Source organism: Pipistrellus hanaki (assembly GCF_964339955.1).
Source record: "Pipistrellus hanaki genome assembly, chromosome: 16".
NCBI lineage: Eukaryota > Metazoa > Chordata > Mammalia > Chiroptera > Vespertilionidae > Pipistrellus > Pipistrellus hanaki.
Genome location: NC_140518.1, coordinates 36,095,782 through 36,109,412, shown reverse-complemented (window position 1 = coordinate 36,109,412; position 13,631 = coordinate 36,095,782). Strand labels below are relative to the sequence as shown.

General features: G+C 44.3%; 1 protein-coding gene across 1 annotated transcript in view; it reads right to left on the bottom strand.

The window, feature by feature from the left end:
- The window catches only part of LOC311610759 (NACHT, LRR and PYD domains-containing protein 1-like), a gene marked incomplete at its 5' end in the record, with an annotated part of 58,014 nt that overhangs the window by 28,438 nt on the left and 15,945 nt on the right, over window positions 1-13,631 (bottom strand). Inside the window, 3 exons of the mRNA XM_084862290.1 lie at window positions 1,199-1,288; window positions 3,821-3,991; window positions 9,073-9,243. Coding sequence (XP_084718416.1) covers window positions 1,199-1,288; window positions 3,821-3,991; window positions 9,073-9,243 — 432 coding nt within the window. The remainder of the gene's footprint in view (window positions 1-1,198; window positions 1,289-3,820; window positions 3,992-9,072; window positions 9,244-13,631) is intronic.

Here is a 13,631-nt window from a genome sequence, read left to right as displayed (position 1 = left end):
AGCTACTGATGCCCTGAAATCTTTTTTTTACTGCTTTTGAGGTAGAAGCAGAAGTTATTAACATGGCCCAAAAGCCTGTTTGCCTCCCAACTTCCTGCCTCCCCTCAGTTCCAATCCCACCTCTGCCACTCTCCCTGCTCACTCACTTCTAATCCAGTGCTGCTCAAAGGCCCTGTCAAAACACAGATTCTGATTCAGCAGGTCTGGAGTGAGGCTTGAGATTTGCATTTTTTAATGAGCTCTGAGGTGATGCTGATGCTGACACTGCTGGTCCATGGTCCACACTTGGAATAGCAGTGTTTCTGGTACCTGGCATCCTTCCATTCCTCAAAGGAGCTGAGATTAGAGCCTCTACCTCTGTCAGGAATCTACCCACTTGAGGCTCAGCCAAGCCCTCCCACCTTTCATAACTCAGCTCAGGTCCTTTGGACGGACTCAAAGAGGCCATCAGAGCATTCACGCTGACTCAGGCATGATGATTCATGCTGTGGGTCACCTGGGCCTGTGTCCCTGTTGAGTTAATTCCTGGGTGTTGGGCCCGTTCCATAGTCCTGAGCCTAACACACTGTGGGTTTGAAGGCAATATTTGTTCTCTGAGGAATGGCTCCTAAGGCCTCCTAATGGCTTCTGCCAGATTAGGTGAGGCTGAGGAATGGGCACCAGGGCATAGATGTACTTTGCAGTGACAGACGAAAACATACCAAAATGAAGGCCCATGGGGCTGCAGCCAATTCCCAGCAGGAAATCGTATTTTCCTGTTCCCAGGATTCCCCTCAGCTGGGCTGCATGCATGGGTGTTTATATGTGTGGAGATTAAATGAGGTTGGTCTGTCCCCTCCAAAGCTCTCTCTGCTTGTCCTTACCTCCCCCTCAACATCATGGCTTTTCACGTTCCAAATCTTACCCACTCACTGATACACATTTCTTCTTCTTCTTTTTTTTTTTTTTTTTTTTTTTTTACCTCCTTATCATCTCATGGAAGGGTTTCAACAGACAAGGGACATAATCTTGTTTGAACTAAACAAACAAAGAAACAACCTCTCTCTGGCTGCTGTGGTTTCCTGGCTTCTTCCTGCTTCTGTCTGTCTCTACCTCCAACCTCACCCATTCCCACTTCTAGCCCATGTTTCTGGAACAGTCTGTAGGAGTCGGCCGTGGGCCTGGGTCAGCTCGAGGGAGTTCTATGTCTCCTCCTTACCAATTACCGATGTTGACCAGCTGAGGCTTCTCCTGCTGCACAAGACTCAGCATCTTTTTCACCTCCTCACTCAGCTGAGTCCGGTCCAGCCTGCAAAGCACAAAGGAAGCTTAGTTATCCAGGGCCCCCCACATGATCTCAAGGGCCTCAGGATCCAGAATCATGGAACATTCCAGGACCTGTAGGAACCTGTTGTGGGTTGGGTTCCTTAAGAACACATTCTACGATGAAAAGTAGAGTTGAGTTAGGAGGTTTATTAGGGAGTGTTCTTGGGGCAAAACCAGGGCAAAGGGAGGTAACAGGACTGGGTAGAGTGACATGTTGGGCTGTGAAGCAGTCCCAAGGAGCACAGCTGTCTCTGTGGGACTTCTGATGTGGGAATGACCCTCCAGGGCTGTCCATACTTGGAGGAGGGTCCTTATACCACTACACCAGTCACTAGATGCAAGCCACGCAGGAGGACAGTGACTTTGTGTGAGATGACTCTAATTGGCAGAGGCCATCTTTGTAGCTGGCAGCACTCTCAAGGGTGTGGGGTGGGTCTTCCTTCCTGAAAACAGACTCAGCAGCACTTCACAGCATCCACCAGAGAACAGTCAGTCCCCGTGGCCTCAAACTCACCACACCGAAGTAGGTCCTGGGATTTCCTTCCCAGCGGCTAGGAGGCTTCCTGGAAAGAAAGAGCCTGTTTCCATTCTCACACGCCCTGTGCTCTTGATATCTATTGGATTTAGGATAGCTGCTGCCCTCTCTGGGCCTCCATGTCCTCACCTCCAACATGGAGTAACCTATTATGAGCCATGGACAAGGCAGGTGTGAAGACCCTGCCTCATTCCTGCTGTCAGAGCTGTTCTCCCCTGGGGAGGGGATGACCCATGATGAAGTGGTTGTTCCTCTCATCCCAGTCCCAGGGCCCTAGGAAGGAAGGAGGCAGAAACCTTCTCAGGACGTATTAGAGCTGCTCTGAGGCAACCAAAAGTAACAGGTGAGGAGTAACAGGTGAGCAGGGCATCGATGCAGACCTAGCTCTGGAGATGGTGATGCAAAGGCCCAGCTCTGGAGATGGTGATAGCCACACATGCTCAGAGGGGAGGGGACTGAGGTTGAAAGATGCCAGCCCCAGAGGTGGACTTCCTTTGGTTGTGAAGGGTAGAGTGGGCTCTGGGAGGACCCACATGTAGAGTTTTCACTTTCTGCTGCTTTAGATTTGAGAAAGGAGGACTCTCAGAGAAAAGGTTGAGAGTCGGCTGGAGCCTCAACCAAGACAGAGGGCATGGATACAGACCTATTGCAAAGGCCCAGCTCTGGAGAGGTGGTGACATAGAGGAGATGGTGACAGCCACACATGCTCAGAGGGGAAGAGGTTGGGTGGTGGTAGACCTGGGGTGCTCTTGGTTGTGAAGGGTCAGAGTGGGCTCTGGGAGGACCCACATGTAGAGTGTTAACTTTCTGCTGCTTTAGGTTTGAGAAAGGAGGACTCTCAGAGAAAAGGCTGAGAGTCGGCTGGAGCCTTGGCCAAGACAGAGGGGTCAGGACATGGAGGTTTGGAGCCCTGTCAGCTCTTAGTGTGAAATAGGCCCCAGCCAGGAGTCGCGGGGAAATGTTCAGTCAGAACCTGGCTGTGGACTTGTTTTTATGCTGGGAGGCAACAGGAAGTGGCTGGGAGACAGCATGGGAAATGAGGACTGGAGGTCACTGCACCTCAGCCACAGGGCTCTCCAGTGCTCTAAGCCTGATTCTGTCCTGGGTTCTCCCCGATGCTATTCTCAGACTGGACTGCTCCCCCTGACTGGGCCTGGTCAACCCCTCCTTCTGCTTCAGGTCTCAGCCTGATGTCACTTCCCCAGAGAGGCCCTCCCTGCCCCTGAGTCTAATTCCACCCTCCCCGCCCCCCTCCGCCTGCCACTCCGTTATACTCTCATAACATAGTGCAACAGTGCACTTTCCCTTCACAAACCGCATGGAGCTCAGAGATACACACTGTGTGTTAACATGTCATCAGCATCTGTCTCCTCACTGGAGTGCAAGCTTCAGGGGGCAGGGCCTGTGTCTGTTGCTCAATATTGTCTCCTCAGTGTCTGGCCCAGTGCTTGGCACATGGAAGCCATGAAATGAATGAAAATATGAACGAGTGAATGAATAAATGAATGAGAGAAGGAAGAAAGGAAAGAAGGAAGGAGGGAAAGAAGGATGAAGGAAAGAAGGTGGAAGGAATGATGGAAGAAAGGAAGAAAGGAAGGAAAGAAACAAGGAAGGAAAAGGATGGCAGGACGCCTTGGATGGAGAAGTAAACCTGGGCAGGAATCCTCTGAACATGTGGCCTCACCAGTGTTTATCATTTGAGCCTCTCAACTCTGTTCCCAGTGCTGCTCTAGTTTTACAAGCATTTTATGTCATCACATCTATGAAGTGGGTATGATAGTCCTGTTATACAGATGAAGACACCGAGTCTCAGATGAAGACCTGCCCATCTCAAGGCCTAAGTCAGTGGCGGATATGGTAGGGGAGGCAGGCTGCCCATGCATTTTTCTGCTCCCTTACTTCCGCTGTCCATTTCAGGGCCCCCACATTGCTCTCCCTCCCCTTCCCTGCCCTCTGCCCAGAAATGACCCAGGGCCTTACCACAGGTTCCTGAGTTGGCAGGCAGGCTGCCTGAGCCCTTCACAGAGCAGCGTTATACCAAGGTTGCCCAGGTCGTTTTGCTGCACGTCTAGCTCTGTCAGGCTGGAGCTGGTAGCGAGCATGGAGGCCAGGTCCTTGCAAAAGTCATTTGTGAGGCCACAGTTAGCCAGCCTGTGGGAGAGATTTGTATGTCCTGAGGGTCCTCTCCTCAGGGTAACTGGGGTCTGGTTTCCATTTCTAGTACTGTGGTCCTTTTGGGGTCCTTGGTGATATTAAAGGAAGAAAAACACATGTCTGGAACATTTTACTTAAATTTTATTTTTTATTTTTGGAGAGAGGATTATGGGGGAGGATGGGAGTAGGCTGGAAGAGGTTTATGGGGGAGAAAAGGATGACCTATGTAATACTTTCAACCATAAAGATTTGAAAAATAAATAAATAAAAATAAAGGTTACAGAGACCGGCAAAAAAAGAAATTTATTTTAAATCCTCACCAAGGATACTTTTCCCATTGATATTTAGAGAGAGTGGAAGGGAGGAGAGGGAGGTGAGAGAGGAGAGAAACACTGATGTGAAAGATAAAATAATTGGTTGCCTCCTGCAGGGGGCCCCAGTTGGGGCACTAGGAATTGAAGCTGCAACTGAGGTTCTCACCCTTGACTGGAAATTGAACCCGTGACCCTTCAATTTGGGGGTCGATGCTCCAACCACTGAGCCAAATTGCCAGAGCATGGGAGATTTTCACTTTTCCTGCAACCAAGGAGCCACTCATCAACATTTCTCACTCCTGTGTGATTCTTACCAATGCTTCCTACTCTCCACATCAGCACTGTACAATTAACTAACCCAACCTTCCAGTTGTGTACTGGGCCTAATCGTTAACCTCATCAGCCCTTCCAAATGCCCAATTAGCTGACTCAAGATGCTTTGGCGGGGTTCAACATGAGGGTGTGTATCTGCTCCAAACCCCATTCTCCCATCTTGCCTAGTTCTCACTTTCTCTGTGATTTATAGTCTTAGGGTAACTATCTCCCCTCCTGTGGCTCAAAGTAATGTCAACGATGAGCAATTATAGCTACAGTTGTGGGGTGGAAGGAATAAAGCTTTATATCTTAGTAGCTTTGATGTCATTTCTTTCCTGTTTGAGCAAGGTCACTGCATTTTCATTTTGTATGGATCCTACAAACAATCAAGCTAGTCCTGAGATGAGGAATAGGTGTTTTTTGGTTAGGGAAGAAAGTCTGGTTTAGAATACACTGACTTTGAAGAGTCCCTGGCACATCCTGGAGGAGGGTGTGGTTTTTCAGTCCTGAGTTGAAGATGGAAACTTGGCAGCTACCCACTGAAAGGGGTCTGGGATGCAATTGTGGAAAGGCTCTGAATGAGGTGGAGGACACTAAAATTAAGATACTTACGAATAAATTAACAAAGGAGGTAAAAGACCTATATGCAGAAAAGTACAGGACACTGAAAAGAGATAGAGGAAGACATAAACAGATGGAAGAACATACCATGTTCATGGATTGGTAGAATCAACATCATTAAAATGTCCATACTACATATATAATATTTTGTATCCTGCTACATTGCCAAATTAATTTATTGTGTGATAATTTTTAAAAATACATACATATGTATTTTTAAAATACATACATACTTATATGTATGTATGTATGTATTTCTAAATATTACCACACTTAATAAATTAATTTGGCAGTGTAGCAGAATACAAAATTAACACTCAGAAATCTATGGCTTTTTAATACACCAATGATGAACTCACAGAAAGAGAAACTGAAAAAAACAATCCCATTTATCATTGTACCAAAAAAATTAAGATACCTAGGAATATGTTTAACTAAGGAGATAAAAGGCTTGTACTCAGAAAACTACAGGATATTGAAAAAAAAAAAAAAGATAGAGGAAGGCATAAACAAATAGAAGAATATACCGTGTTCATAGATTGGTAGAATCTATGTCATTAAAATGTCCATACTACCCAAAGCAATCTATAGATTCAATGCAATCCCCATTGATTTTAGAGAGAAAGGGAGAGGGCAAGAGAGAGATAGAAACATTAATGATGAGAGAGAATCAGTGATCAGCTGCCTCCTGAACACCCCCTATTCAGGAGTGAGCCCACAACCTGGGCATGTTCCTTTGACCAGAATCAAACCAGGGGCTCTTCAGTATGCAGGCTGATGCTCTATCCACTGAGCTAAACCAGCTAGGGCAAGTCTAATAGTTTTTTTTTTTTATGGAATTTTTGGGGTTTTCTATGTACAATATCATGTCATCTGTGAATAAAGACAGTTTTACTTCTTTTTCAATTTGGATGCTTTTTAAATTTCTTTTTCTTGTCTGATTACTATGGCTAGCACTTCTAGTACTATGTCAAACAGGAGTGGTGAGAGTGGGCATCTCTGTCTTGCTCCTATTCTTAGGGGAAATGGTTTTATTTTTTGCCCATTGAATATGATGTTGGCTGTAGGTTTGTCATATATGGCCTTTATTATGTTGAGATATGCTCCCTCTATTCCAACTTTGCTGAGAGTTGTTGTTTTTTTTAAATAAAAAATGGGTGTTGGATTTTTTCAAATGCCTTTTCTGTGTCTATTGATATGATCATGTGATTTTTGTCTTTCAATCTGTTTATGTGAGGTTTCATGTTTATTGATTTGTGAATACTGTACCAGCCTTGCATCACTGGAATAATCCCATTTTATCATGGTGTATGATTTTTTAAATATATTGCTGGCTTGGGAGCATGTCTATGCAGCATTTACTTACTCTGCTGCCATTTTTAATTCTCTAGACTACTTCTCTTTTATAGAATAGTTTTAGTTTTTTAATGAAAATTGGCACCCTCTCCTTCCTTCCCTCTGAGGTTCTGCAATGTCTTCTGTGTTTCTATGTCTCTGGAACTTTTTGGAGAGTTCTTATAAACTTCTGTCCCTATCTACACAGCCACTCCCATTATCAACATCAGCCAGGAGAGTAGTAAATTTGTTAGAATCAGTGAACCTACATTGACACATCATAATCACCCGAAGTCCATAAGTTACATTATGGCTCATTTTTGTTTTTTTGCATTCTATGGTTTTTTGAAATAAAAAATGACATGTAGCCCAAACCTGTTTGGCTCAGTGGTAGAGCGTCAGCCTGTGGACTGAAAGGTCCCAGGAACAATTCTGGTCAAGGGAATGTACATTGGTTGCGGGCACATCCCTGATGGGGGGTGTTCAGGAGGCAGCCGGTCGATGATTCTCTCTCATCGATGTTTCTAACTCTCTATCCCTCTCATTTCCTCTCTGTAAAAAAATCAATAAAATATATTTTTAAAAAATGACATGTATCTGCCATTATAGTGTCATATAGAGAAGTCACTCTGCTCTGCCTATTTATCATTACCTCCCAAACGGCTGGCAATCATAGATCTTTTTACTGTCTTCACATTTTTGTCATTTTAAGAATTTCACATGGTTGGAATAATATAGTATATAGCTTTTCAGATGTCCTTTTTTTCAACTAGTAATATGCAGTTAAGGTTCACTCATTCTTTTCATAGCTCTAGGGTTCATTTTTTTCCACATGCTGAATAATATTTCATTGTATAGATATACCATGATTTATTTATCTGCTCACCTACTGAAGGACGATTGATTGCTTTCCAGGTTGGGCAATTACAAATAAAACTGACATAAACACCATTGTGCAGATTTTTGTGTGGGCATAGATTTTCAACTCATTTGAGTAAATACCAAGGAGCACAATTGCTGGATCATATGGTAAGGGTGTATTTAGTTCACTAGGATTCTGCAAAATGACACTATTATTTTGCATTCCCACTAGCAATGTATGAGGGTTTCTTTTGCTCCACACCCTTGTCAGCATTTGGTGGTGTCAGTGTTCTAGATTTGTCAGTTCTAATTGGTGACTAGATGTGTCCCTTATTTCTAAAATCTAGGCATTGATAATATACATTTCCCTGTAAACACTGATTTAGTTGCATCAAATACATGTGTGTGTTTTTTAATTCATCTCAAAGCATTTTAAATTTCCCTTGTGATTTCTTCTTTGACCCATTGTGTATTTAGGAGTATGTTGTTTCATTTCTGTGTATGTGTAAATTTCCTACATTTTCCTTTGTTATTGAGTTCCAATTTCATTTAATTATTTTCAGATAATATAATTTGCATGGTTTCAATTCTCTTAAATTTTTTGAGATTTGTCTTATGGGGCATTTTATTTTTGCACAGAAGTTAATTTGATACCTGCTTGACATCTCCCATTGGATGTCTAAAAAAGCTTGAAGATTTTGCACAAAATCACATCCTTGACATTCCAGCCCCCATTCATTTCTCTTTCAGTATTTCCATCTCAGTGAAGGTGCCACTATCCCATGCATATCTTTGGCCTGACTTAAGATTATCTTCTATTGCTCCATCTCCCTTTCTTCATAATTCAAATCTATTGGATTTTACTTTTTTTTTTTTTTTTTTTTTTTAGATCTCTTAAATCCATTCACGTTTTTCCATTTCCATTGCCAACACCATGGTCCAAGATACAACTATTTCTGGCAGAAACTATGGTAACTTTCCTTAGTGAAACCTCTCACCATCTTTATTGGAAAACTGAAACTTTTCTATGAACTGGTTTTCCAATCTCTACTATTGCTCTCCTCCATGCCCAATTTTATATGGTAGCCTGTTTCTACTTTGTAAATGTACTGATTTTATCAACCTTTTAATTATAATCACATTGCATTAGAAAAAACAACCCCAAATTCTAACAGGGCCTTACATAGACAGTCTTACTTCATGACCTCTGAAGCCTCTTGTAGCTCCTTTGCTCTCCATCCTTCAGCCTCACTTGTCTGCTTTCAATCCCATGACAGCCCATCCTCCTTCCTGACACAGGGTCTTTGAACTTTCTTTCATCATACTTCACTTAAGTAAACCCTCTGTATTCTTCCCATGTTCTTCAATATTCACTTTATTAAGGTCGTTTTTCACTGGAGGCCCTTATCTGGGCCTGTAATGACACATGTGTTTGTCTGGTTATTGTCAGTCACTTGCAAATTATGTGGAAATAGAATCCTGTCTGTGTTTGCTTACTGAAGTAGCCATGGTCATAGAGGGGCTCAATGAACATTTGTTGAATATAATGACCACACACCCATCCTAGACACAATGTCTATCTTATATCTGCTGTCCATCCCTGTTTCAGAACAGAACCCAGGCCAGACTCACCTCAAGGTCGTCAGAATGCAGCGAGGACTTTTCAGGGCATCACAAAGACTCTGTACTGCAGAGCAGCTCAGAGAGTTCCCACTCAGGTCCAGCTCCTGCAGGCTTCCAGGGACTTTGAGAAGAGAGAAGAAAGTCTTCCACCAGGAATCTGTAAACGGGCCCCAGCTGTGTCTGAGAGAGAAAGAGGCACAGGGGAGATGTGATAGGTGTGTGTGTGTGGAGTCTTAATATGCACACTCTGCTCAACACCATGGGGTTTGGCCCCTCTGAGTGTCAGGCTGTAATGGGCAGGGCTATCACCAGGGGTGATCAGTCTCTGGAACTGCCCCTTTGCTCCCACCACCCTGGGCTAATTGACCCTTTTCTGTGTGGTTTCTCATGGTGCAGCCCTTGCCATTCTCTGCGGTGCTCATTTAGTGTGTCTGTTTCTGCCTCAGTCTGGGAATTTCTTGTGCGCTGGGGCAGATGTTCATTTCTTAAAAAATCTTCAGTACCCAGCATAGGGCCTGGCAAAGACCTTGGAGATGCAGATAGCCTTTCTCTCATCAATGCAGACATGCCTTTATTCCTTTGGCACAGATTTTGTAAAGTTCAAGTTTTCAGAAAGGAAAAGAGCAGGGAGGTGGGAACAGAACCTAGAAGAGGTTGTTTAAAGACATAGTTTTATGATGGGATTTTTGTATATTACTACATACTACTGTTGTCGATTGGCTTGCGTGGGATCATATTCCCTTTCCAGGATAGCAGGACCATAGGGAGATTTCCCAGGAGAGAAATAGCAAAAGGGAAAGTTCTAGGAGAGAACATTTGCAGGATGTGTGAGAGAGGATGGGCTATGTTTGAAAGTTATAGGATAGACTGCCTTGTATAATTTCCACCAATTTAAATTCTACATTTCACACACTATTTAAGTGATTTTATCTACTCCCAAATAAAATAATAAAATAGGTTTTTATCTATTTCAAGATGCAAACTGCCATCTCTATTTTATTGCCAGAAAATCCACCTCGATAGCCCAGTAGCACCTTGACCCAACGTGTCCCTAACTCAATTCATCTTTCCCTTCATGTCTGTGGACCTGGGATTAACTGGTAAGTGGCTGTCGTCTATTATCCATTTCTTTTTTAAAAAAATATATTTTATTGATTTTATATGGAGAGAAAGGGAGAGGGATAGAGAATTAGAAACATCAATGAGAGAGAAGCATCAATCAGCTGCCTCCTGCACACTCCCTACTGGAGTGCCTGCAACCAAGGTACATGCCCTTAACTGGAATCAAACCTGGGACACTTGAGTCCAAAGGTCAATGCTCTATCCACTGAGCCAAACTAGTTAGGGCTATTAGCCCTTTCTTTTTGGGCTGTTCTGCATTTTCTGTTCTGGATAATCAGGGCCAGATTCTGGGCTATGACTGCACAGCCACTTACTACCTGAAATCCGGTGCTGGTCAGGACACACTCCCCGGGAACCAGGTTCCCTGGTCCACCTGTCTGTGGGGATGCCTACTGGTCAGGTGTGATCGCCTGTTTGTTTTTGATGCTCAGGAGGAGAAGGGGACACCTTTCTCTAATTTAGTGTCCATGAGAGATTAGACTCAAGGCCCACTTATAGGGAACACATAGTTGGCCATTCCCCTCACTACACTCCTGTGATGTCTTCTTAAGAATCTACAGGTCTTAGGGCTCACTCAGGATTTATGTCCCAAGTGCCTCATTTTCTACTGCAATATTGCTTGGCTGCAATACAAATTAGACAATGGGTGCCAATGGCCTGAGAATGGTACTTCCAATTTCCAAATTCTCACTGATCTTGACAACTTCTGCTGCTGGCAGGGCAGATGGCCTGAGGTCCCATATATTCAGGCATTTTTTATACTCAAGGACATATCCTTTTCTCTGTAACAGCTGCTCTCCCTCACAGATTTTCCTTCCTAATGCTAAACCATCCCCTCACCAACCTCCCATCTCAAATCCTCCTCCTCCTTCACCACTTTTGATCCTGCTGACCATCCCCAAGTGCCCCAGTCTACAGCTCCTCAGTCTCAGCAGCCCTAGAGTCCATCACTCTACCCATCAAATCCCATTGCCACCATTCTATCTCATACTTGCTCTGGAGCAAGTCTTTGGTTCTCTTCCTCCCAGCACTCTGGCACTAGCCTTAAGTGCCACCTTCGGGGGATTGCTGGTGCCAAATCTGGCTTCATGGCCAGGGCCAAGTGAATACCCTCCACTGGCAGGACCCTACCCTCCAAGTCCAAGTGGATTGTGCTCATAATAGGGACCCACAATGGAATTATCAGGAAAACAGACAGGTCGCAGGTTTTGAGACCACATGGTTCTCTGCCTGATAGAAGGACTAAGAAAGGCATCCCACAAAGCAGTTAATTATTAAAAATTATCAGAGGTCACCCAGAAAAGACATGAAAATCTGGTAATCTTCCTCTTTCGCCTTATATAGGCCATGAGAAAATATATCAACCTTGACTCTATAGGCCCAGAAGGAACCAAACCCCCCAAAGAGACCTTATAAACATGACCTTTAAGGTTTTTAATAATAGAGACAAGGAGACCCAATCCAAAAACAAAGACGAGATCAAACCAAGCCTGAGGCACAGACAAAGGCCTTTCAGCCCCTAGTCACCACTCTCATAAACCCCAAATAAAGTGCCAGTCCTCCAACCAAGGGTAAGTCAGGGGACAAGCCGCCTCTGGGCCCTGCTTCAGATGCAACAAGAAAGTACACAGGACCAAGTCCTGCCCAAACCCAAGACCCCTGCCTCGGCCCTGGCCAAGGTGTGGGAGGGAAGGCCACTAGAAATCAGACAGTAGTCCGGCCTCTCCAGGTCAGACCTCAGCAAGGCCACCCCCTGGATCCAGTTTGGAGCTCCCAGACCTTCTGGGACTAGCTACCGAAGACTGAAGCTGCCCAGGCCCTGAGAGGGCCCCACAGACTTATATCACCAGGACAGAGCCTCAGGTAACGATTGTGGTGGCAGCTAAGCTTATCTCCTTTTTAATTGACAATGGGGACACTTATTCTGCCCTCTCTGAATTTGCTTGGACCCTTGTCCCCTCCTCAGTCATCTCTATTAGAGTGGTTGATGGAGCAGTTTCACAGTCATTATAGCTACCTCACCTCTACACAGCATCTTTCTAAATACCCCCTTATCCACTCTTCTTGCCCAACAGGAGTGGTACATGCATCCCCTTGTAAAACCCAGTTATTTTAAATGACAGTCACCTACTTCAGTTTCACTCTCATCCCATAAATCTGTGCCATTCCTTAGACTATAAACACCTTATCTCCTCCATGACTGTCTCTTCTCTAAACAAGAAATACTCTCCTTTCTAAGACTCATTAGATGCTCTCCCCTCTGTGCTCCCGACTTCAGTCTTCTCAGAAAACTCCTCTATAACAGGACATGGTGAGGAGACTCTTCACTGAGCCTTTAAATCCCAAGGCCAGCTCTGAAAACTGCTCTGACCTCAGCGCCTTCTCACATCCCAACCCCCCTTTCCAAAGAACAACTTTCTTCCCTGCAAAACTACAGACACTTACTTAACAGTCTGGCTACTATCAGAAGCTGAACTCATTATCACCAAACCTTAGCATGTTATATTTAAGGAAAAATGTGGCAGTTTTAAATCAAAGTGGCTAGAGGCCCGTGAGAAGGCTGCTGGCCTGCTCCCTCCTCCCCCTGACTTTCCTCCAGTTTCATATGCCTATACATAATTTTCCAAAGTTTCGGCAACTTAAAAGCTTTAGAGCATTGCTGGATTAAATGATAAACATCTAAATATTTCAATACGTTTTAAGTTCACCTGCTTTTAACTTTTATTACAGAAATCTATAAAATAAACTTAGAACTGTTAATGTAATGCCTTGTACTTTATTAAAGGTATATTTCTTAAAAGTGAGAATGTTCATAAATGTCAATTTAAGAAATGCTGGTTGTTTATTTTTTGTTATCATTGAAAAATTACAGTTTAAATATTGTATGGTCTAATAATATAGGACACAAGGCATGGACATGCCTTTTTAAAGGAAAAAGAAAGTGAGTTATATAAGGTTAATTCATCCGCTCCCGGATCGCTGAAATGTCTCAGGTGACTGCCAGCCAGCTCCTGCTCCATCCCTACACTCTGCTGCCCTCCAATCCGCCTCTGCCTGACCCTGGCCTTTAACATTCCCACATTCTTCCCACATGGTCAGCAGGAAGTAGCCAGAAGGATCGAGGTGCCCCCTATCACCAAAAGGCCAGGGAGGCAGGGGGGAAGCCCAGAGCCGATGAAAGCATCTGCAAAGCCCCTGAATCCTGCCCAGACTGTCAATTTTTTAAAAATATAATCAAAGAGTCTGGAATATAAGGTTCTCCCTCCTCCCAACTGGTGGGCGGAGTTATGACATTACTGGCATCTGTCACAGAGACATCTCCAAGACATTGAGCCATCAATCAGCATGTGCCAAAGTGTCCTGGAGCCCACCCCTTCCTGTTCTGCCCTGGGTCCAACCCTCTCCTGCTCCGCCCCTTAAAAAGACCCCCAGACCAGCCACGTGCT